The sequence below is a fragment of the Pristiophorus japonicus genome, chromosome 8, assembly GCF_044704955.1.
Source record: "Pristiophorus japonicus isolate sPriJap1 chromosome 8, sPriJap1.hap1, whole genome shotgun sequence".
Classification (NCBI taxonomy): Eukaryota; Metazoa; Chordata; class Chondrichthyes; family Pristiophoridae; genus Pristiophorus; species Pristiophorus japonicus.
This window is the reverse complement of record NC_091984.1, coordinates 40,544,870-40,571,133: the sequence shown is the minus strand read 5'-3', so window position 1 is coordinate 40,571,133 and position 26,264 is coordinate 40,544,870. Positions and strand designations below refer to the sequence as shown.

Below are 26,264 nucleotides of genomic sequence, written 5' to 3'. Positions count from 1 at the left end.
GATCGGGGATCCCACCACCTGGCAGGAAAAGAGAGCGGCCTCAGGTTCTGTTACTCCAGCTCTTCCCGGCTCCACATTCAGTCAAGTATATTTTATAAACTTAAACGCCTGTTGGAAAAACCAGGTCGACATGTGGCCTGACAGGCCTCAGGGGAAACCAATCTTGTAGTGAGGGCTTTAAATCGGTTAGGCCCTTGATTTTGCGTAAGCTTCTAGATTGTAATGTGCGTGTACTTCTGGCCCGTAATATCGAAAGTCATTTAGCATCCGAGAGATGCAGCTAAACTTCTAGGCCATAGCGTCTTCAAATGAATAGCAATTTCCACCTGGTTGTAAAACAAGTTTAGAGCAGTTTATTAAGAGCTGGTCTCCAGTTGTCTTGGGTAATCCTTGCCACTGGACCAAGACCTAGTTCTGTCAAGCCCGTGTGGTGGCTGGGGCGCAATGGCCACCCCACGTTAAAAAAATGCACGCACAGGCATCTTCCACCATTCAGAATGTAGTTCGGGTCCTTCATTCAAACACCTGTGAACTCGTCCTTTTTTTGGCGTGGAAGCAAGTCATCCTCATTTTGAGGGACCGCCTATGATGATGATGAATTACTGCATTGCAGTTTCATAATTAAACCAATCATTCAGGCACGATATGAAAAAAAATACTAAAACTTAGTGTATTAATTACATGGTTTAAAAGTTTCACCTACCACTTTCCTTTTTAGGCAACTGGTAAAAATGTATTACGAGCCTCCACATATAAAGATGTCTGGCTATCATTGTATCTCATTGCTCAAAATGCCCTTTTCCTGCCACTCACCATGCGCTGTAGGGTGGCGTCTGGGGCATGGGATTTTCTGCCCATTTTGGGGCAGGAACTCGACTGTCGGGATGTAAGGGAGATCCAGAAGTTAAAATAGCCCGGGGCTGATTTCTATAGCAGATGATGAGTTTCTAAGTCACCTCGCCACCCACTTGCTGAAAACCTGCCCAAAGTTCAAATGAAGGACTTTAATGTCTATCAATTTTAGCTTGATTTTGCATGGGACTGTTCCATGTTTTTTTGGAAATGCAAATATTGTATAAATACAACTTATATTTGTAACTGAATTTCCATTGCTGAATGTCTCATATACGTTCAGATACATTATGTTATGATTTGGGTCCTCTCCAGATATTTTTATGCCTAGCACAAAGGATTCCTTTCACAGGTAAGCCCATGCTTCCTATGTACTGAAATACAATCTGAGGTGTGAACTAATCTGGAAAGTAGTATGAACTACGTGAATAATAAATCCACGAAGATGAATAAAAATAGTACACTCTTCATACTCCTCTCTCTCTGACTGATGGGACAAATAAAATTGACATTCCATATATCTCTGGCTATAAAGTAGGGTTATTGAGTAAAACCAAACAGGAACAAGAATAAACAGCAGATTTCATTAGATTGTAATCATTTACATTATTTCCCAGTGTCCCTTTAAAAGCAATAAAAGTCGAGCATACTTCAGTTCTCTGCAGCACTTTAAACAACATCTCCTTGATGTTTTTATGTGAGGAAGACAATTTCATGGGGCTGGATTTTCTGCTCCTGGCTGCCTCTGTTTTCGCCCCATTTCGGTGGGGCGCAGAGCATTACCGCCCGTAAGAGGCGAGCCGGTGTGCGACACCAGATCGATTTTTGCCTCCCGTCCGACCCATGGAGCGGCATTCTGGGACTGCCTGTGAAAACGGGCGGTCCAAACTGTGTTGCTGCAGTGAGGTAAGTAATGTCCACCTCAGGTAAGTGTGATTGGTTTTCTTTTTTGCGATTTATGTAGTGGTGGCGTGAGGTATTTTTTGGGAATGTTTTTGGTGGTTTTTGTTCTCAGGGTTTTTTTCTCTCTCCAGACCTCTCTTAGAGCACTCCCAGGCCGGCTCTTTAGCTCGGGATTTTCCCATGCTCAGCCAGCCTAGCAACCTAAGAGAGGTGTGCAACGCGTCCCTTAGTGCTCTGCCCCACACTCAGGGCCCAGCTGCCCAATTTTGCTGACTGAGGCGCAAACCTTTTCCAGTCGATATCAGGACCTTCCCGCTGCCATTAACGCCCCAAAATCTTAAAAGCTGAAAATCCAACCCCTTGAGGAGTCCCCCATTTCCTCCTCCCAAGCAGCAGAACAAATTAAAGAACGAATGAACTGGGAAAAACAAGTCACACTTTAACCAAATCAAGCAACTACTGTCGAGAGCTGTCAATCAAAAATTGACTTCAAACATAGAAAATAGGTGCAGGAGTAGGCCATTCGGCCCTTGGAGCCTGCACCACCATTCAATAAGATCATGGCTGATCATTCACCTCAGTACCCCTTTCTTGCTTTCGCTCCATACCCCTTGATCCCTTTAGCCGCAAGGCCACATCTAACTTCCTCTTGAATATATCCAACGAACTGGCATCAACAACTCTCTGAGTGAAGAAGTTTCTCCTCATCTCAGTCCTAGATGGCTTACCCCTTATCCTTAGGCTGTGACCCCTGGTTCTGGACTTCCCCAACATTGGGAACATTCTTCCTGCATCTAACCTGTCCCGTCCCGTCAGAATTTTATATGTTTCTAGTAGATCCCCTCTCATTCTTCTAAACTCCAGTGAATACAGGCCCAGTTGATCCAGTCTCTCCTCATCTGTCAGTCCCGCCATCCCAGGGATCAGTCTGGTGAACCTTTGTTGCATTCCCTCAATAGCAAGAACGTCCTTCCTCAGATTAGGAGACCGAAACGGGAACAGGATATTCCAGGTGAGGCCTCACCAACGCCCTGTACAATTGCATTAAGACCTCCCTGCTCCTACACTCAAATCCCCTAGCTATGAAGGCCAACATGTCATTGGCCTTCTTCACCGCCTGTTGTACCTGCAGGTATGCCAACTTTCAATGACTGATGTACCATGACACCCAGGTCTCGTTGCACCTCCCCTTTTCCTAATCTGCCGCCATTCAGATAATATTCTGTCTTCGCGTTTTTGCCCCCAAAGTGGATAACCTCACATTTATCCACATTATACTGCATCTGCCATGCATTTGCCCACTCACCTAACCTGTCCAAGTCACCTTGCAGCCTCTTTGCATCCTCCTCACAGCTCACACCGCCACCCAGCTTAGTGTCATCCGCAAATTTGGAGATACTGCATTTAATCCCCTCGTCTAAATCATTAATGTACAATGTAAACAGCTGGGGCCCCAGCACAGAACCTTGCGGCACCCCACTAGTCACTGCCTGCCATTCTGAAAAGTACCCGTTTACTCCTACTCTTTGCTTCCTGTCTGACAACCAGTTCTCAATCCACGTCAGCACACTACCCCCAATCCCATGTGCTTTAACTTTGCACATTAATCTCTTGTGTGGGACCTTGTCGAAAGCCTTCTGAAAGTCCAAATATACCACATCAACTGGTTCTCCTTTGTCCACTTTACTGGAAACATCCTCAAAAAATTCCAGAAGATTTGTCAAGCATGATTTCCCTTTCACAAATCCATGCTGACTTGGACCTATCATGTCACCATTTTCCAGATGCACTGCTATGACATCCTTAATAATTGATTCCATCATTTTACCCACTACTGAGGTCAGACTGACCGGTCTATAATTCCCTGTTTTCTCTCTCTCTCCTTTTTTAAAAAGTGGGGTTAAATTGGCTACCCTCCACTCCATAGGAACTGATCCAGAGTCAATGGAATGTTGGAAAATGACTGTCAATGCATCCGCTATTTCCAAGGCCACCTCCTTAAGTACTCTGGGATGCAGTCCATCAGGCCCTGGGGATTTATCGGCCTTCAATCCCATCAATTTCCCCAACACAATTTCCCGACTAATAAAGATTTCCCTCAGTTCCCCCTCCTTACTAGACCCTCTGACCCCTTTTATATCCGGAAGGTTGTTTGTATCCTCCTTAGTGAATACCGAACCAAAGTACTTGTTCAATTGGTCTGCCATTTCTTTGTTCCCCGTTATGACTTCCCCTGATTCTGACTGCAGGGGACCTACGTTTGTCTTTACTAACCTCTTTCTCTTTGCATACCTATAGAAACTTTTGCAATCCACCTTAATGTTCCCTGCAAGCTTCTTCTTGTACTCCATTTTCCCTGCCCTAATCAAACCCTTTGTCCTCCTCTGCTGAGTTCTAAATTTCTCCCAGTCCCCAGGTTCGCTGCTATTTCTGGCCAATTTGTATGCCACTTCCTTGGCTTTAATACTATCCCTGATTTCCCTAGATAGCCACGGTTGAGCCACCTTCCCTTTTTTATTTTTACGCCAGACAGGAATGTACAATTGTTGTAATTCATCCATGCGGTCTCTAAATGTATTCCATTGCCCATCCACAGTCAACCCCCTAAGTATCATTCGCCAATCTATCCTAGCCAATTCACGCCTCATACCTTCAAAGTTACCCTTCTTTAAGTTCTGGACCATGGTCTCTGAATTTACTGTTTCATTCTCCATCCTAATGCAGAAATCCACCATATTATGGTCACTCTTCCCCAAGGGGCCTCGCACAATGAGATTGCTAATTAATCCTCTCTTATTACACAACACCCAGTCTAAGATGGCCTCCCCCCTAGTTGGTTCCTCAACATATTGGTCTAGAAAACCATCCCTTATGCACTCCAGGAAATCCTCCTCCACCGTATTGCTTCCAGTTTGGCTAGCCCAATCTATGTGCATATTAAAGTCACCCATTATAACTGCTGCACCTTTATTGCATGCACCCCTAATTTCCTGTTTGATGCCCTCCCCAACATCCCTATTACTGTTTGGAGGTCTGTACACAACTCCTACTAACGTTTTTTGCCCTTTGGTGTTCTGCAGCTCTACCCATATAGATTCCACATCATCCAAGCTAATGTCTTTCCTAACTATTGCATTAATCTCCTCTTTAACCAACAATGCTACCCCACCTCCTTTTCCTTTTATTCTATCCTTCCTGAATGTTGAATAGCCCTGAATGTTGAGTTCCCAGCCCTGATCATCCTGGACCCACGTCTCCGTAATCCCAATCACATCATATTTATTAACATCTATTTGCACAATTAATTCATCCACCTTATTGCGGATACTCCTTGCATTAAGACACAAAGCCTTCAGGCTTGTTTTTTTTAACACCCTTTGTCCTTTTAGAATTTTGCTGTACAGTGGCCCTTTTTGTTCTTTGCCTTGTGTTTCTCCGCCCTCCACTTTTCCTCATCTCCTTTTTGTCTTTTGCTTTTGCCTCCTTTTTGTTTCCCTCTGTCTCCCTGCATTCAGGAATAAATGCAATCAACAGTCTGGGCAGATCAGAGCCTGAGTGATTCATATTAACACATTGGTGTTTCTCCCTCATGCTAAACAATTGGGTGATGAAATGTTAAAATTCTAACTGACTGGTGCTCATCTTCGTATTTTTACGCATGTAACAGATTAACATCAAGTAAGAAGAGAAATTCAAACACACCCTTATTTAGGGAATTCTGAGTCAGGGAATGTGTGTAGTTCAACTGCCAAACTGTTCAGTTACAGCAGTAACTACAATTTTTCATCAGGTATAAAATTCCATGTCGAACTATTAAAATATAAAATAGAATATAAAAACAGAAAATGCTGGAAGTACTCAGCAGGTCAGGCAGCATCTGTGGAGCGAGAAACAGAGTTTACGTTTCAGGTCAATGACCCTTCATCAGGACTGTTGTATTAAAATATGAAGCTTTTTTAATGATTAAAAACTGACAGATCTCTGATCAGTCATAGGAACTTTTAATAATTCTCTACGTTGCATCATAGGAAAATCTGCATTCACCTGCTGGTTCTCTTATCCGTAGAGCACAATTACACAGCCATAAAAATTCAGACAGACAATCTGCCGCTGGGTTAACCAGCACAGAGACGTCATCTCTCTTGTTCTGAAGTACAGAGCACTAAATGTAAAAGCACATTAAAAATCAAGGGGTAGATTTTCAACTTGTCATCTGGGTATAAAACTGGTATTGCGGATCAGCTGGCTGTTAATAGTAACCGCCCAATTTTCATTTCCATTGATTCAGGCAGTTTCTATAACAAGAGGTTGAACCACAATGCCAGTGTTACAGCCAGGCGGCAAATTGAAAATCTACCCCTGTATGTGAAATCCCATACACTTAAACTACAGTATACTCTGTGCTCTACAGCAGGAAAGAGATAGATATAGTCAATAACTAGATTTCAGGCTTTTGGCTCATTTTCTAAAAATGAAGGTGAAAAGAAAGAACATAAGAACATAAGAATTAGGAACAGGAGTAGGCCATCTAGCCCCTCAAGCCTGCTCCGCCATTCAACAAGATCATGGCCGATCTAGCCATGGACTCAGCTCCACTTACCCACCGCTCCCCGTAACCCTTAATTCCCTTATTGGTTAAAAATCTATCTATCTGTGATTTGAATACATTCAATGAGCTAGCCTCAACTGCTTTCTTGGGCAGAGAATTCCATAGATTCACAACCCTCTGGGAGAAGAAATTCCTTCTCAACTCGGTTTTAAATTGGCTCCCCCGTATTTTGAGGCTGTGCCCCCTAGTTCTAGTCTCCCCGACCAGTGGAAACAACCTCTCTGCCTCTATCTTGTCTATCCCTTTCATTATTTTAAATGTTTCTGTAAGATCACCCTTCATCCTTCTGAACTCCAACGAGTAAAGACCCAGTCTACTCAATCTATTAGCATAAGGTAACCCCCTCATCTCCGGAATCAGCCGATTGAATCGTCTCTGTACCCCCTCCAAAGCTAGTATATCCTTCCTTAAGTAAGGTGACCAAAACTGCACGCAGTACTCCAGGTGCGGTCTCACCAATACCCTATACAGTTGCAGCAGGACCTCCCTGCTTTTGTACTCCATCCCTCTCGCAATGAAGGCTAACATTCCATTCGCCTTCCTGATTATCTGCTGCACCTGCAAACTAACTTTTTGGGATTCATGCACAAGGACCCCCAGGTCCCTCTGCACCGCAGCTTGTTGTGATTTCTCCCCATTCAAATAATATTCCCTTTTGCTGTTTGCTTTTCCAAGGTGGATGACCTCACATTTTCCGATATTGTATTCCATCTGCCAAATCTTAGCCCATTCGCTTAACCTATCTAAATCTCTTTGCAGCCTCTCTGTGTCCTCTACACAACCCGCTTTCCCACTAATCTTTGTGTCATCTGCAAATTTTGTTACACTACACTCTGTCCCCTCTTCCAGGTCATCTATGTATATTGTAAACAGTTGTGGTCCCAGCACCGATCCCTGTGGCACACCACTAACTACCGATTTCCAACCCGAAAAGGACCCATTTATCCCGACTCTCTGCTTTCTGTTAGCCAGCCAATTCTCTATCCATGCTAATACATTTCCTCTGACTCCGTGTACCTTTATCTTCTGCAGTAACCTTTTGTGTGGCACCTTATCGAATGCCTTTTGGAAATCTAAATACACCACATCCAGCGGTACACCTCTATCCATCATGCTCGTTATATCCTCAAAGAATTCCAGTAAATTAGTTAAACATGATTTCCCCTTCATGAATCCATGTTGCGTCTGTTTGATTGCACTATTCCTATCTAGATGTCCCGCTATTTCTTCCTTAATGATAGCTTCAAGCATTTTCCCCACTACAGATGTTAAACTAACCGGCCTATAGTTAGCTGCCTTTTGTCTGCCCCCTTTTTTAAACAGAGGCATTACATTAGCTGCTCTCCAATCCGATGGCACCTCCCCAGAGTCCAGAGAATTTTGGTAGATTATAACGAATGCATCTGCTATAACTTCTGCCATCTCTTTTAATACCCTGGGATGCATTTCATCAGGACCAGGGGACTTGTCTACCTTGAGTCCCATTAGCTTGTCCAGCAATACCCGCCTAGTGATAGTGATTATCTCAAGGTCCTCCCTTCCCACATTCCCGTGACCAGCAATTTTTGGCATGGTTTTTGTGTCTTCCACTGTGAAAACCGAAGCAAAATAATTGTTTAAGGTCTCAGCCATTTCCACATTTCCCATTATTAAATCCCCCTTCGCATCTTCTAAGGGACCAACATTTACTTTAGTCACTCTTTTCCGTTTTATATATCGGTAAAAGCTTTTACTATCTGTTTTTATGTTTTGTGCAAGTTTACTTTGCAATTTGCAATTTGCAGAGAAAAGTTACAGATCAAATTACATTACAGAAGAAACCAAGAGTTATTAAATCATTTTGTAACAATACAAATAAAACTCAAAAAGGGAACTAAAAGGTTGTGAAAGATTTATGTGCACTGTATATCTGAAAATGAACATTCATTTTTACAGTACATTATTAAAAGCGCTAAGTATAAATATGCCAAAAATTTCAAAGAATGAATTGCCCCTCATTCAAGCTCACAAAAGGACGACAAGAAAACTCGATGAGCAAAGGCCCTTTTACTTTTGCTGTTGTTGTGCTCTGTACACTACTCTCCAAGGTTTATACTGGTGCATTGTTTTGGTCTCCATGTAGCCCTAATGGACACTAGCTCAGAGGCAGGCAGGTCTGAGCATACAGCTTTAATTAGATACGCTACATAATTCAAACTTCAGAATTGTTATAATTCCTTATTATCTAGATACATAGGAAAATTACTCAAGGTTGGTAGGACTGTTTTAAAAAAAAAAGCTGAAGCGCATCACAATTTTCATCCATGGGAAACCACAGATCACACACTGATTCTACTACAGCAGGGACTTGTTCCCTACATTTACTTTGCAGGAACAGGCAGCTATAAGCAGACAACAGACTTGTAGATCCACATTTTTGTGTGACTACAATGCTATTAGTTTACGGAACCTCAGACTGTTTACACTTAAGAGGGCAGCCAATAAAAGAAGAATCAGATATCTGATTCTGGCTGTATTTTTATAGTGTATAACTTTTTTTAATTGGCATATTTTTAACCTCACCCTGATAACGCAAAGGTTAGGAATTCTCATTATGAATTTGGGGTAGGGCTTGAAAGGAAAGAATGGATTCAGTCCTTTAGGATAGCAAATCGTGTGCTGTATGAGAGAAGGAAAACATTCTTCCAGCACTTATATTACAAGATTTATTTAATCAAATTGCTATGTTACAATGCTGCACCAACCTTAAAAGACACTCCTGGCTTGTATGTTTCTGGCACTTCCCAGCTGAGCAAGACTGATGTCTTCATTACTGCCTTCACCCGAAAATTCTTAGCAAACACTAAGAAAAAGGTCAGGAGGATCATTACTTGTATGTACATGCACATCAATGAAGATGGATTTTTCAGAATGTGGCTCATGGGACAAATACTTCACTACCAGCATGGTTTCTGTACAGTTCTCGGCTGTACAGTAACATGGGTACCAAATTATTCATTTCTAGGTGCAGGTTCTACTACATTAAATCAAGAATGTAGGACTTAGCTTCTACCCTGCACAACACATCACATGTGGATGGTCAGGCAGGCAATTTATTCTCTGGTTTCCATCTGTGCCACTTTTCACTGACAAATTGGTGGTGTGGGTGCAGGAACACAGGGAACTGTGTCTCAAATTCTGCTTTCCCTCGTGGCCTTCCCTCAACAGTTTGGCTGTGATTAGGAATTCAGCATTCTGGAAGATGCATGGCAAATTAACTCCCCAATACTACATTACACAAAACACTAGGCCTGTAGTGCACTGAGACACCAATCGGTATATTTGAAATAAAAGGGTGCTGCACAAGCTAACTGGACCTCTGTACTATAACAATTTCTAAAAAGTAGCATGCAATGAAGAGAAACTGTGAGATACATACATTGGTATATACTTAATCAGTAACAAAGCCTCAAGAGGAGTGCATTAAATCCAAAATTCCAGGGGTTGGAAAAAGTGTTAAAGGCGGAGGGCAGCAATCTGGGGCCCAAGCAACTTTGAGAAATTCCAATTCGCGGAGGGATTTTTAGGCTGCTCTCCTGCCCACCCAGCCAAATTTTGTCCTCCATAACCTATGGGGGGGGGGGGGGGGGGGGGGGTGCAGGGCAGAATGTTCCTGGGAACCCAGTGCAACACCCGACAGGCCTAGCGAGACCTACACCAGCAAAGAGCCATACTGGGTCTGCCCAAAAGGTAAATGATTTGCCATTTTTTTTGGATCTTTGAGGGCCTCCGTGTCCCTGCATGCTCACTGGAATGTGTGGCTTTGTTGCACCTCTATAAGTGCAGTCTGCCTATTGCAAATGAGCCCTTCCCTGTGATTTGGGCCACAGTTCACTCTGCAGCTGGCCAGGTATTTCACTCCGACGCTTCCAGCAATGAGGAGAGATTGGGCCTATATTCTCTGGAGTATAGAAGAATGAGAGGTGATCTTATTGAAACATACAAGATTCTGAGGGGGATTGGCAGGCTAGATGCTGAGAGATTGTTTCCCCTGGCTGCAGAGTCTAGAACTAGGGGGCAAGTCTCAGGATAAGGAGTCGGTCTTTTAAGATTGAGATGAGGAGAAATTTCTTCACTCAGAAGTTTGTGAATCTTTGGAATTCTCTGCATTAAAGTGCTGAGGATGCTCAGTCATTGAGTATATTCAAGGCTAAGATAGATAGATTTTTGGACTCCAGAGGAATTAAGGGATATGGGGATAGGGCAGGAAAGTGGAGTTGAGGTCGAAGAGCAGCCATGATCTTATTGAATGGGGGAGCAGGCTTGAGAGGCCATATGGCCCACTCCTGCTCCGAATTCTTATGTTCAATGGAGTAAAGACCCTGGAATTTTGGGCCTGTTACTGACCAATACCATCATTCACTCAACTGTCAAGATCATCACTCAATGTGTAAATGCCACTCATGGTCCTGTTATATACTAAATCCCTTACCTTGGTCAACTGGCATGGTACGGGACTGAATGCTAGGACTGTATGGACCATTCCCTTTGGAAGTGTGAGCTCTCACTCGGATGTCGTAAGTAGTGTCTGGTTTCAGGCTGCTCAGCATTATTTGAGTTTCATTAGTAGTATTGGTGAGGTCCTTCTGGCTGTTAATATCACGAAACAACACTGTGTAGAGGATCATCTTCCCATTTCTCTCTGTCACAACTGGTGGGTCCCATGAAAGCTCAGTGGTGGATGTTGTAAGTCCCACAACACGCAGGTTTTGTGGGAAACCACTTGGCACATCTTCCTGTGTTATGATGTTTTTCACCATCTCCTCACCGAATCCAGCTCTGTTTCTGGCGCACAGCCGGACGGTGTATGTAGCCCCCTTGTGTAAGTTCATAAGTGTGTAATGGTCATCTTTCTTACTTAGTTCAATGATGTTTGGCTTGTCTTCATCGCTTCGGCTGTACTGCAGTCGGAAACCTAACAGATCACCCACCATTTGTTGTGGTGGCTGCCACTGAATGAGTGCCGTGCTCATATGAGTGACACTGATAACCATTGCAGGCTTACCCGGGACTGAAGAACAAAGCAGAATTATGGTAAACTAATGAGTATGGGGTGGAAATTCCGATGTCCCCGGGTCTGTATGATGTTTCTACGGACCCGGGAAGGCATCGGAAAAGCCGATATTCAGCGTGCAATGCGCAGGCGCTGAAAACCGGCTTTTCCGATCTGTCAAGCTGGTGCAAGTTTGCGATTATTTACACGTACCTTGCCTAGCAAATGTCCTCAAAAATCTTGCGCCTGAAAAAGCAGGCGCATAGCCTACTTTTATAGGCGCAAGTGTTTTAAAACACACAAACATAATAATAATAAAGTTATGAAAACATATTTTATTGTTTAAAAACCTCCCCACAACGATAAGTTTATTTTAAGGCATAATTAAAAAAACTTTTTAAAAAATCGGGAATATATATTTTTTTATGACATTAATAACTTTAATTTAAATGAATCTTAAATATGTAGTATATATTTTCTATTTTTTTATTAGTGTTTTGGGTGTTTTGGGGGGGGTTTCTCATTCATAGTAACAGGAGTTTCGGACTTATGAAACTCCTATTACTATGAATGAGAATATACTATACCTGATTGGCTGCCCAGAGCCATGTGACTCCAGCTCCAGGCCGCTGCGACGCACAGAGAGAGGAGGCCTGTAGATCGGAAAGTCGAGTGGGCACAGCAGCTTCAGGTAGGTGCGCATTTTTTCTCTAAAATCTAGTCGAACGCCCGCAGGAAGGAGAGAGTGGAATTTCTACGCCCATATCTCGATCTAGCTCACACAAGATATTACAGAACCCAATGATTCAGGCAACAGTGAAAAAGGAGGCAAGTCCAAGTCACTAATTTTAAAACATTATGGATTGTTGTAGCACTTGGTTTTACATCCTCCCTCGCTGTATTAGTATAATTCTTGATATATACATACTCTGAGTTGATTTCTACTCCTAGTCTAATTGTAGAAAATATTAACAGAATTAATTTATTTAAGGTCTTCAATGGTCTAGATGAGAAAATCCCAGGTTTGATTATTTTTATCTGATTTCCAACAATACCTAATGAACTCTCTTTCCCTACTGTGGTTAAACTTAAAAAAAAATCTCCCCATCTCAGTTCAAATGAAAATTTAGCCCCCTCAATATTTGTTTTATTATCTGTGCCAAGAAAGATCATAATGTTGTTCGAGAATCTGTGACTACAGTCTCTGGGCTACAGAAAATATTAACAGTAATTTGACAATTAATCAACATTTTTCTCACATCCTGCTAATCTCATTATCGTAGTGCAACATTACCAATTCTGCATAACCCTCCCATCATCACAATGAGCGACATTAACCCTAAACATCATCTTCCCCACTTCCCAAGTGATCCTACTCTGTCGACAGACCGTGACTTCCTGGCAGGACCCCATTTATCTTATGGTTCATCTTCGACAATCACAAAGGTGAACCGGGGTCCTGCCTCAATGTAAGACCGACTGCTGCAGTAAAATACTGAATTAAGAACTTTCATCTTAACCCCCACAGAAAAGCATCTGATGCATTTTCATTACAGAAATAATGTATTTTATTTGATGTTTAAATGTTGCCATTTTCTAATTTTGTATGCTGTTGTTAGAAATGCAATCTATTTGAAACTAATGAGGAGTAGCTGGAGTGAGGGTATATCAGTAACCTATGTCAATACCAAGATAAAGGAAAAATTTATCTTGAAAATTCTTTCTCCCATTCGAAGAACTTCTCTAAGTAAAGAAACACAGACAGACTATGACTAACATGATGTGCGCTCCTTCTTACCAGCTCCTGAAGTAGTAACCAGCCTGGGTTTACTACGAGCGCCATCGCCTCTGGTGGTGTATGCTGCTACAGTAATGGAATATGTTGTTTCAGGCATCAGTCCCCAAATAGCAGCTTCCTATTATTAAATGCATCACAAACGAATAGGTTACAATGTTTATCTGTCCACATAGAACCCCAGCATTACACGCATGCTAATAAGGATCAATCAGGATGCTGCACAGTGGACAATTGGAAGCCGGACCAATGGGCTAGCAAAAGAGGCCTGGCTGGCATAGGTCAAAAAGGGAAAACACAAACCAACGTATTCTATCGGGATGGGATAAGGAGATATTGTCAGGGCCTTGGCAGTGTACTGTGCCAGTATGCTATATAGGGAGCCCATGGCTTTCATAATCATGTTCTTCACCAATTGATTAGGAATTGTCACAGGCTTAAATGTTTTATTATCTAGGCTTTAAAAAAAATCAGTGCTTTTAAAGAATCTGTGATTGCAGAACATACTAACAGCTTAATTTAAAGGAATAAATATAAAATGTACATCATAGTTGATTGTTTAGAATTGTGATTTTATCACGTATTACACTGCATTTTGTTAGCATTAATGATAATAAAATAGGTGCATTCTTTGTGTGTAATTCAGGTGAAACTATTGTATCTTCCAGTAGTCGTTGTTCTAACTGAAGTGCTGAATTCAACAAACCACAGAAACAACAATAAACAATGGACACAGCACATCAATTAATAACATGTAAAGGAAATAATGCATTAACAAATCAAAGAAGATTAACGAGGACAATAATTTGTAGAAATCAAAAAGCAACACCAATGCACTGCAAACCACTTTTTCCACACATGCACACTGCCACCTTCATCCAAACTCCTAGTCAATTGTTTGAGCTGAATAAGGTTCTGATTCATCCAGGACACCGAGTAAAGCTGTTCAGTTTTGAGATAATAGGAAACATCCTTTGTTCAGATTAAAATGTTAGCCTTTTCTTTTCTCTATGATACGGCCTATTCACGCAGCTGGAAACGTCCATCCATGGATTGAGTATACACTAACACGATTTATGATTTTACCAAATTAGTTATCTGGGCATTAAATTGAATAACCACATTGTTGCCTTGTTCCTTTCTGAAAATAGAAAGATAATCACTGCTATTTCAAAAAACTGTACCACTGATTGTTCTGTTTGGAAAGCAAATATATTGCTGAAGGTGAATACTTGCATCCACATCATTCCACTAAATATACCATAGGGCTAGGGATATTGAGTTGTGTTTCTAGTCTACAACAAAATGAGATTGGTGGCTGGGATAGGAATTATTAATTTAAACCTGTATGGTTGGATTGCCCTCTTCCTGCCCGCTGACCTGACTTCCATGACCGACTCAGTTTTCTGAGTTGGGGATCATTAAGCATCCATGCTGACATTTGAGCGGGATCAGTCAGCAAGTGGGAGTCTGCTAATGGCCCTGTTCAAACACCAGATGGTGCTGCAGCAGCAAAAGAGGCAGCATCAGCATTAAAGGGTCATAAAAGTCCCAAAGACTTCAACTGAAGGATGAGACCAAGGCCTTCAACAGGTAGTTGTCTGGGTAGAGACAAGGCTGTGAGATTGAGGGGGAAGAGGCAGCTACAAGATCCACTAAGGCACTGTAGTGCCTTCTCACCACTATCCCAGGGACTGGCGTATTGGGGCACATGATAAGGAACTGGACCAGGAAACCAGGCTCCGTCCCACTCATAAATATTTGTAAATGATGGGCAGGTAAGTAGTTGCCAGCGACAGTCCCAGCAGGAGCACAGTGAGGGAAATTTAGGTTTGGACAGTAAGTTGGCAGTAGGTCCTGCTGCCCAATTTTGCTCTCTTTTCTGTTGCTTTTCAGCTGCCATCTTGTAATTTACAGCTTACAAATAAATTCAATTAATAAAGGGTAGCCAGTCTATTTGGAAAAGGGCATGTCCTCAAAAATATCCTCAGGCAAGGAGGCAGAAACCTACATAAAAAACAAGATACCGTGTACATTCTCTCACTGCTCGCATGGAGGCTGATAGTTGACTGCGTGTTTTGTTCTTTCTCACTGGTCCTTTCCATTTCTTATCCCAAATCTTTCATGGCATGTTAAAAACAAGACAAGCTGATCTTTATCAGACTTTGTTGTCCAGACAGTCTGGAGAACTGCCCAGCTTAATGATCCAGCACTACTGGTTTACATGAAACTAGTACAAAATTAACAAAACAAGTCTCAACAAGCAACACATCACACGCAACATAGAGAAGGGGAGAAAAAGCATGCTTGTGCCAGCACCATTGCAATGTAGTATAGATTTGCAGCTATGAGTACAATACCCATTAGATTCTCCCAGCAAATATATTTCTCATGCAACTGTATAATTCAGAGAGCAGAGAAAGCTCAATGCAAAATGGTAATGCAGGATGTCAAAGAGAGGTGATCAATAAAGGTGTACACTGCACATTCTTTCTCTTTTCTTTATTCCCATCCAAAGACTCAACAATTGAATGCTATTTCTATTGTTCCTTTTTAGTTTGTCCACACTATCCCACATTTTACCCCTATATAGATGCAAGCAAGCATATTATATTTATTGTCACTGCTATCATTGATAGGCAAACTGGATATTAATTAGCTGAAAACAAATGTGATTTTTTTAATGGGAGTCCAGCAATGTGATTTTGCACAGATGAGAGATTAAAGGGAGGAATCAAGGTAACTTTGATCATAATTTACGTTAAATGGCTCGAATGTTGCAGTGGAATGTGATGTAAAGCAAAGGTGCACACAAATTGTGCTTTTAATAATTTTACAATCCAGCAAACAAAACAAGTGTGATATTGCTGATTTCTCCCTTGATTTTTCAATTAAATGCTCCTATATTCACTTCGTGACCTTCAGCTAGTAGGACAGGTAAATAAACTCAGCCTTCTTCATTATCAGGGAGCCCTGCTAAATGTGCAATTTCACGAATTAGATGAAGGGAAAATTTTGTCATGTACCAAAATTTCATCTGTGGGTCAGAAGCACCATTACTGCTAGGATAATTGAAACCCTTTGGATTGCTATACTGCAATTCTTCCCTTGCGGGATCGTGTTGTAAATAATAGCTCTCAATGAGCCTGGCAAAGCATTTGCAGTTCTAAAGATAGCTTAACCATTAATAGGAGAAACTCCTAAATCACCGCCCTCTTTCCAATTGTTTTATGCTATAATAAATGGAGAAGGTCTGAGCAAACTGTATGACTGTTCAGTTATTTTGGAAAAAAAGGCTGCTTTGTTTATGCAAAATTGGTTTCATATTTATTGCATCACGCAGCACTGAAAAAAAGCAGATTTGTTGAATTTACATTTATTGACGAGCTTAATAAAATCTGTGTCTTACCAGGACCTTGAGCACTGACTGACTCTAATGCTGTTAACCTTTAGCCCAGAGATAGCATTTTTGCCACAAAGCAAGACAGATGCTGTCAGTGCCATCATTTGGCAAAGAGCAATTTTGGCATCAAAGTCAAGGGATTCACCACAGACTTCCCTTCGTACAGTGACTCGTAAAGGCCAATTTTGTACAGTGCATTGAATTCTTAAATCTGCATCAAGACCCGACACATTTCTTCTCTATTTAAACCATCTCTGTTACATTCATCTTTGACATCCCTCTGATAACTTGTGATAGAAAGCCCATGCCCAGACTTGCACATGTTTATTACTCACATAGTCCTGGGTGTCCTCAGACGCCCACTGAATGGATGGGTTTGGGGAAAATAAAGACAATTAGAAAGAAGGGATTAGAGGAAAGACCATCTAGACTGGATTAGTAAGGATACATGCTAACTGTGAATGGAAAAAATAATAAGGAACACATTTTAAAATAGCAACTTTCAGACTGCTTTGCACAGCAATTAGTACAGTTTATTATTTAACTCTTCAAAACTAGAAGAAGATTCAGCCATCTGCATTCACAGCGGTAGTGTTTGAAACCTGCTCACATTAATACCTGCTGCTTACCCTTTGTTTAACAGTTACTTCTTATAGCACACAGCACTTGGCTGCCATGTACCATTTATTTCATGCCACACTTCAGGTTATCTAACACAAAATCAGAGATACAATACAGAAATAAAGTCTAAAGATTATACACACACACACGATATAATAGTAAACCTTTCCACCAAATCCTTATGATCATACTGTATCTAGAACAGCATACAATCACAATGTCACACTCACCTTCCATTTATTTTTTGCTTATTTGGACTCTTTTTACTGATATGGACCTGTTATGCATGTGGTTTATTCATATAATTCCACTGATATAAAATGATTATCTGTTATTGAAATTGTGACACATACAGTTATAAGTACAGGAGAAGTTAATCACCTCATCAATTCCCATCTCAAACACAGTAACTGCAGTGTGTACCATCTATAAGATGCATTGCAGCAACTCGCCTCTCGGCCTTTTGGCTAAGATCATGCGTAACTGACCTGACAGGGGAATAACCATGACTCCAAAGTGGTTCTCCCTGGATCAGGAAGGTGGTTCTCCTATGCTTTTTGGAAATAGGAGGTGGGTGGGGTGGTTTGACCCATCCACCTCCACGGAGGTGTGTGGGGTTGCTGACCCATCCACCTCCATGGCACGAACCTGGTATTGCAGTACTTCCAGGAGCGGTGCTTGGGCTCTAGGCCTTTTGGCTAAGAGCATTAGCGCAGGGTGATCCTTGATGTGTGCAAGGTGACCTCTGGCGTTTGTGATCTGACAAAGAATTGGAAAGATTGGCTACGATTAAAAAAACTCGCCTCTTCGGCAGCACTTCCCAAACCCACGACCTCTACCGCCTCGAAGAACAAGGGCAGCAGGCGCATAGGAGCATCATCACCTGCAAGTTCCCCTCCAAGTTGCACGCCATCCTGACTTGGAAATATATTGCCGTTCCTTCATCATCGCTGTGTCAAAATTCTGGAATGTCCTCCCTAACAGCAGTGTGGGAGTACCTTCACCACAAGGACTGTAGCGATTGAAGAAGGCGGCACCGCTTTCCACAATCCAATTAGGGATTGGCAATAAATGCTGGCCTTGCCAGCGAAGCCCACATCCCAGAACGAACAAAAAAAACCAATGGAATTTCAGCCAAGAGCAAGCACCCCCTCCCCCCACCCAAACTACCCCACCCCGAGATATCTGCGCTTCTCAAATTCTGGCCTCCTGAGCACGCTGATTTTAATCGCTCAACCATTGGTGGCTGTGCCTGCAGCTGCCAAGGCCCTAAGCTCTGGAATTCCCTCCCTAAACCTCTCTGCCTCCCTTTCCTCCTTTAAGACACTACTTCAAACCTACCTCTTTGACCAAGCTTTTGGCCAGATGCCCTAATTTCTCCTTATGTGGCTTGTGTTAAATTTGTGAAGAGCCTTGGGATGCTTTACTATGTTAAAGATGCTACAAGTTGCTGTTGTAACTCAACAGTGCTCCTATTTTTTTGGACAGCAGTTGCTAGTAATGATTCTGCTATTGTACTGCCCTTGCTTTTTGTGATATACATCAATGACCTAGACTTGAATATAGGGGGTATGATTAAGAAGTTTGCAGATGATACTGAAATTGGCTGTGTGGTTGATAATGAAGAAGCTGCGGACTGCAGAAAGATATCAATCAACTGGTCAGGTGGGCAGAACAGTGGCAAATGGAATTTAATCCAGAGAAGTGTGAGGTAATGCATTTTGGGAGGGCTAACAAGGAAAGGGAATACACCTTATATGATAGGATACTGAGAAGTGTAGAGGAACAAAGGGACCTTGGAGTGCATGTCCACAGATCCCTGAAGGAAGCAGGCCAGGTAGATAAGGTGGTTAAGGCGGCATATGGAATGCTTGCCTTTGTTAGCAGAGGCATAGAATACAAGAGCAAGGAGGTTATGCTTGAACTGTTTCAAACACTGGTTAGGCCACAGCTGGAGTACTGCATGCAGTTCTGGTCATCACATTACAGGAAGGTCGTGATTGCACTTGAGAGGGTACAGAGGAGATTTACAAGGATGTTGCCGGGAATGGAGAATCTAAGCTATGAGGACAGATTAGATAGGCCGGATTTGTTTTCATTGGAACAGAGGAGGCTGAGGGGAGACCTCATTGAGGTGTATAAAATTGAGAGGGGCCTAGATATAATTAATAGAAAGGGCCTATTTCCCTTAGCAGAGGGGTCAACAACTAGGGGGCATAAATTTAAAGTAATTAGTAGAAGGTTTAGAGGGGATTTGAGGGGAAATTTCTTAACGCAGAGGGTTGTGGGGATCTGGAACTCACTGCATGAAAGGGTGGTACAGGCAGAAACCCTCACCACATTTTAAAATTACTTGGATGTGCACCGAAGTGCTGTAATCTGCAGGGTTACGGACCTAGAGCTGGAAAGTGGGATTAGGCTGGATAGCCTCTTGTTGGCCGGCATGAACACAATGGGCCGAAATGGCCTCCTTCCCTGTTGTAAACCTCTATGATTGTAATTTTCAGCTCCTTTGGACCCATCTTTTTTTTCTTTTACTGTCGCATTGCCACCCCCTTTTGCCTTGCATCATCATCCCTTTTGTCATTTAATCATCATTTTTCTAAAACCTGAAAAAGATAATAGAAGAGTTTGCAAATTGTGCGCTCTTCATTTTCTGATTACAGTATTAGTGCAGAGAGAGAGTTATGTGGTACATTCCTTTATTGTATGCACCTGAGTATGCTGTCAGATGTGTTGGTGTAGTGGTAATGTTACCAGTAATCTAATCAACCTGGATTCGTTATCTGAAGTTCAATCCCAGCTTGGGCTCTTGTAATGCTGAATTTTCACTGGAGGGACTGGAGTGCATCATCACCTCTGGCAACCAAATTTTAATTTGATTCTTCAATGTTAAAAGTTTAATAAGGGGGCACTTGATTTATAGTTCAAACAAAATAGTTGTAGAGCTGTTGTTGGGAGTGGCTTAGCCAGTCACGAGATGTTCACAAGACTCAATAAAACCCCAGCCAGTTGGGTTCAGGGGATCCATGATGAGGCATGTGGTTGTGAGCCTGGTGGATGAACTGATAATGTGATTGTTAAACCTTTTGCTAATAAACCAACTCGTTCTTAATAGCAATGTGTTGCTATGAATTCTTAAGCAAAGAATCCATGAAGCAAATGCATTACAGTTCCAAACACAATTTGTGGAGAAAAAAGGGAAAAATTTAGAAGTCACATCATGAATAATCATCATTAGACTGAAGTCTGTACCAGATCAATACAAACAAATGTCTGTTCTGGGCAATTACAGATAAAGCAAATATAGTCATTGTCTGAAAAGCACATAACTTCAAGCTCAGATTTAACAAATCAATATGCACCAGCAAAGCACTTTGGACTAAACAATATTAATATATATTTTTAGAAGACTACATGTGACTCGTCTCCCATTTTGCTTTCATTCAGCAGCTCATAAATGTACCTTATAATAAATATATAGCAATTTCTTTCTTCCTCTCAGCATGATGAATAATTTTTAATAACTCAACTATCAACAGCTAACTGTTCATACCTGTTCTTCTGCTAACATCACATCTTTAATAATTGGATGTCCTTGTGGTTCTCCTTTTTCCAAACGCACGTAAGTGACCTGGTATCCACGGATCTGTCCATGCTGTTTGTTAGACACTGGGGGCTTCCATGTGACTTTGATTGTTGTTGAGTTCACTGGCTCTGCTTCCACTTTCCGTGGTGGAGCACTAGGCACTATGACAAAATGTACAGTGATTACCCACAAGAATTTTTTTTAGGATTGATTTGAGAACTCCTAAAACTCATACATACTTTATAGTAAGTACCTTATCATCATTATAAAGATTCAACAGACTTGTGGTATGTAGTATCAGACTTACAAGTGGAGGATTCCCCTCCGAAAAACACACACACTAGATATGAGCAGCTCCCTCCCAAAAAACAAAAACATCTACAGAAAACTAACACCGGGGGGGGGGGGGGGGCGGGGGGGAAGAGATTCTGTGCTATGGATTCACACTCAATTTAAACAAAATTTTAATCCATTGAACACATCTACTAACTGCCTTCAGAAAATGAAAGACTGGTTGGACTCATACAAAGTTCCCAGAGGTTAAAAACAGTGTCATGCAGTTCCCAATTTTCTTCAACCCATAGGGGGGCCACTGCTCTTGCTTGTTTTTTTTTCTCCATATAAACAATCCCTACTCTGGAGTTATTCCAGACAGAAATCCAACTGATAAGCAGAAACATCACAAATCAATGGCTGACTTGAATTCTCAATAATGAATACTGTCCAACCAAGAATTATGATGAGGTAAAGTTTATTATATCTTAAAACTGCATTGAAGCAATTTCTCCCATTTACATGCGTTTAATTCAGCTTCTGTCACATCTCCATGTGTGGTCTGGACAGTGTGTATGTTGATGAACGACTTAGCTAATGGGCCATCATTGCTGAATCTAATGTTGTCCTCACTTTTCATTCACATAAGCTCCCTTTCAGCAAATATCACTGGAGAGTGATTGAGTGGCTAATTTTCCCCTTCATAGCCTGGGGACATTCAAGGCCAATTGTCATGCTTCCCACTATTGCGACTTATGAACAATAGAAACTCTGTACGACTCAGTATTACACCACATGGTGCATTTACTAGATTAGCAATTGAGGTTGGGCTCATGTTATATCTTTTTACAAAGCTTTGTAAATAACTCCCCCTATGTATGGCATATATTTTCTGAATGCAGATGTGCTGCAAATAAATCACAGCTGGTAGTTGACATTAATTGCCATGTAGTTGGTACCTCTACAAAATGATCAAGAGCATTTTCTATTTAACACAACATCAACATGGTTTGCTGTGTTTAGGGCTTATGCAAAATGACAGGTGTATATCAGTTTGCAGAAAGACCAGCGACTGAATAACTGATGTTGTCCAACAAACTAGATGTGCATGAATCCCATTACCCAGTATCAGCAAAAATGTCTGCTTTGCAACTGATGTGAATTAAAATATTTATCTGCTGTCCACTTGAATCGATGCAAACCAATATGGTAGGTATATTGCGTTTAATTGGAGTTTAGGATGGAACATAACACACTAGTTATACAGCAAAAACATACGACCGTGACAAGTAGCTGGTACCGGACCTGATCGGACAAACGGCTGGCGTGCGTGAACAGCTCTCCTTAATCTTCTTTCTGAGTGTTAGACCGAAGCCAGCATTAACACCCTTAGGAGTCCTTACTCCACCGTCCGTGCTAAAAAGCTATCGAGGTCTTTCTTTTATTTTTTTTCTCGGGGGGGGGGGGGGGGGGCCTGGGATGTAATATTGACAAGGCCATTTAACCTATAGAAGTTCCCTATAAAACTCAGTGCCCAATGGCACGTCAAGTTCTTTGTCTCAACTCTTAGCTGAAAACCCTCCTCTAAAGGGGATCTCATGTTTTTGTTCATGTTTTTCCTGTTTATACTTCCTGAAAGCCCATCCATCAGAATTTATTTTATCTCCCTCGTCCCTATCCTCCCAAGTTTGGAGTCAGACATGCCATTTTCGGCCTTCAGATGTCTGTAGCTGCTTGTTATCTGTTATCTAGGTTCACTGTTCAAGTAACTTTAGCTATGCAAAACTAACTATTTCATTCCATACTATTGTAGCATGGAATGAATCATTAAATTCACAAAGATATCCTCTATTCTATTCTCATACACTGGTTAATTTATGCATTTTAAAGCAGTTTTGTTAAACAAAGTCAAAATCCTAACTTAGCATTATAATATGGTAATTAGCAGTCATGGAAGAAACATAAGCGTTGGGCCTTAGTTGGTCAAATTAAAGATACATGAAACAACCTTCCTAGCACACAAACAGCAGATAGCTAGCCTGGAAACAAGGTCATATATAACCGTCATCTGCAGGGAACCAAAAACATAAGCAGATTCTAAGCATCTATCTAGTTATTCTAATACTCGCCTGAAGAGAATTTTTGTCTCAAGTTCTAATCTAATCATGTGAAGGCAGCATCGTTCGCATAACCATAGCCATTTTAGACACCCCTGATTTCTAACATAACCCCTAAACTAATTAGCAATTATTTACGTGCCAATGTTCCAAAATTATTTTCTCCTTTAAGTCTTCAGATCCCCACAAAATTAGTTCCAAACACCAATTTTTTCCTCAAAATTATGCATTCTCAGGAAGAGAGAGAAGGAAGGAAGAAATGTATTTTTCTATCTATAGGCATCGAACTTTTCATCGGAAGAGGAGTTATGGGCCCTCAGACATAATGATTAAACAGTTAACTCTTAACAGGAAGAACGTTAAGTACATCAATGAAACTTGCTGAGTCTTTATGACATCAATCGCTGCATTGTGTGACATTAGTGGTACAATGTTATCGTGCATTATTGCTCATTATTGACAACCAGCCATATAGACCTAAACTGGTAGTGAGCAATATTTTAAAAAATGTAACAGACATAAACCAACTTAATAGATCTTAAAAGATGGAACAGATGGTAAATAGGATTTCTCTTTACACTGGTGGATTCTATATGAAAGATTAGCATGAATCGCCTGTTAATGTAGTTCCAACTTTCAACATGGAGTATAATTTGTCCTGTACACGTACAAAGCAGTGGTTGGAATGGGATATGGTTTAGTAGGTACTAAACCATCTTATGTGAAATCAGAATAGAAAGTCCAGAGGGATAATGTTCAATATTAATATAGAACTAGAGTGTAGTGTTAAAGAAATGACAATACAGAATACTGGGATTTATACCACCCATTAAATTCGTGGAAAGAAGTAAAAGTTTAAAATAGTAATTCCAGCTAACAAGGAAGAAAAAGGTAATTTCAAACAGCCAGCCTGAGATGTGAAACGTAACAAGAGAGAAGAAAACAAATTTGGTCTGAAAAGGAGTTTAGATGCATGCTGGTGTAACCAAGGTGAATATAAAATAAGATAAAGGAGGTTTAGAAACTGGTCACAAGAGCTACGATAGAAAATTAGGTTAGGTGAACAGGAAATAGCAAAATAAATGTCAAGTATTTCTAGGAATACCATTTGCAACAGGATGAAAAAAAATTGTTGACACCATTGAAATATCCCAAAGGTGACATATCAAGTGACCAAATGATAGCAAACAGACATGTAGATTTGTGTGTTCAGAGAGCAAACCATGTCAATCTCCCCAGTATAGAAGTTAAATTTTATGGGAGCCGGGGAGGGGGCTGTAGTGGTGGAAACAGAAGTAGTAATACAAATAACAGAAATATTAGATAAGACAGTCATTGATATGCTAAGAAAGGTAATGGAGGATAAGGCAATAGGCCCAGATGTAATTCTGACAAAAGGCACTGAGAAAGGAGACTAATGAAATAGTCTTGTCCTTGCCACTATTTTACAGGAATTGTGCTCAAGAGTTGAAAAGCAGCAAACATAACATCAATCTTTAACAAGAGATAGAGGGATGATCCAGAATATTACAGGTCACTAAGCTCAACATCTATTGCAGGTAAAGTATTAGAAGCTATTCTTGGAGAGGAGCTAACTTACCACTTAGATCGGTTATGGTAACGCAAGAGAAAGTCAGTACGGATTAATGGAAGTGAGCCTTACCCAACGATCGTACAATAAATCTTCTAAGAAATAACGGACCTAGTTGTCAATAGAAATCCTATACACAGATTTTATTAAGGCCGAAATTGCCCGTTTCTATAAGAGCCATGACTGCCTCAAAGAGGCACTCACCACTCGGTCGGCGCGGAGTGGTCGCCATTTTGAGAAATGCCCTCCTTGATTTTTGGAGCGGTGTACAGGACCGCCCCAGCCGTCTTCCTGCCCTGTCAGGCACGCGCCGATCCCTTACCGACCGGTGCCGACCCCCTTTCCGCCCCACGTGGGAAATTGCCCCGCGGGAACAGATTGGCCACCGCTTGGTGCCCCCGACAGCTTTCCCTGGCGGGAAGCTTCTTGTGGCTGGGCGGCACGTCCGCCCTTAAAGAGGAGGGACACTGCCGCGGCCGCCATTTTATTTTAATTGTCGGCCGACCGATGGCCAAAACCCTCCCTGGTGGCCCAGTGTTTGCCACTAAAGTGGCTGCAGAGTTTGCAGCAGCCCTCCCCTTTAATTGAAGGGGAGGAACGTTGTGACGCATCAACGTTGACATCGTCAGCGTGGCGCTGGTGACTCGGTGCGACGGCCATTCTGGCCCGCCTGCATTTCTGCCCCGCTGATGACCCCACATCCATCCCGCTCCAAAAAAAACTGAATTTCCCCGGGTTGTCCGCCCCATGCATTGGGGCAGACACAACACTTAAAAAAAACGGAAGGTGCGCCCCATTTGGGGCGGAGGGCAATTTTGGCCCCTTAATGACATGGCACACAAGGAATTAGTCCACAAGGTAGGAAGGTATGGAATAAGAGGAAAGTTTGGAAATTGGCTACACGAAAGAAAAGAGTGGTTATGATTGACAAGATGCCACAAGTATTTGAGTTGGGCCCATTGCTATTTTGGAGCTCGAGCCAGAACAAAGCAGTCTCTAGATTTCCAGTGGAATTGAAGGAGGGAGATCAAATAGTAAGAGAACACACAAAGCAAATACAAAGAAATCTTAATAGATGAATGGCAAATGGTATTTGAGGTGCACACATTTTAAGTATTGAGACTAGGAAAAAGAAATGAACAGTGATAATATGGTGGCTGAGAACTGAGTTGGCACTGCCCTTCAGGTGGCGAAGCTGCCATCTTACCCGAGCGAACTACACTGCAAGACTTCGCTTTAAGTCGGAGTTGTTCCCCTTAGAGCAGAGAAGATCGAGAGGAAATTTGATAAAGGTTTCAAAATTATGAGGGGTCTGGATAGATTAGAAACTGTTCCTTTTGGCATAAGGGTCGAGAACCAGAGGACACAGATTTAAGTTGATTGACAAAAGAACCAAAGGCGACATAAAAAAAACTTTTTTACACAGCAAGTGGCTAGGATCTGGAATGCACTACTTGACAGGGTGATGGAGGTAGACTC

General features: G+C 41.7%; 1 protein-coding gene and 1 non-coding gene across 8 annotated transcripts in view; one reads left to right on the top strand and one right to left on the bottom strand.

Annotated features, from left to right (window-relative positions):
- ptprfa (protein tyrosine phosphatase receptor type Fa) overlaps positions 1 to 26,264 on the bottom strand; it is a 589,458-nt gene that overhangs the window by 140,722 nt on the left and 422,472 nt on the right. For 4 of the 7 annotated variants that reach the window (XM_070886689.1, XM_070886692.1, XM_070886690.1 and 1 more), the window contains exons 12-15: positions 20,772 to 20,965; positions 13,195 to 13,312; positions 10,836 to 11,414; positions 9,109 to 9,206 (exon numbers count right to left, since the gene is read on the bottom strand). In XM_070886689.1, coding sequence (XP_070742790.1) covers positions 9,109 to 9,206; positions 10,836 to 11,414; positions 13,195 to 13,312; positions 20,772 to 20,965 — 989 coding nt within the window. Of the gene's footprint in view, positions 1 to 9,108; positions 9,207 to 10,835; positions 11,415 to 13,194; positions 13,313 to 16,929; positions 16,957 to 20,771; positions 20,966 to 26,264 lie in introns of all 7 variants that reach the window. The other 3 variants (XM_070886687.1, XM_070886691.1, XM_070886688.1) reach the window with 1 other exon arrangement.
- On the top strand, positions 17,663 to 17,859 carry LOC139270019 (U2 spliceosomal RNA). Its single transcript, XR_011594391.1, has one exon. It is a non-coding gene; the product is annotated as a U2 spliceosomal RNA (small nuclear RNA).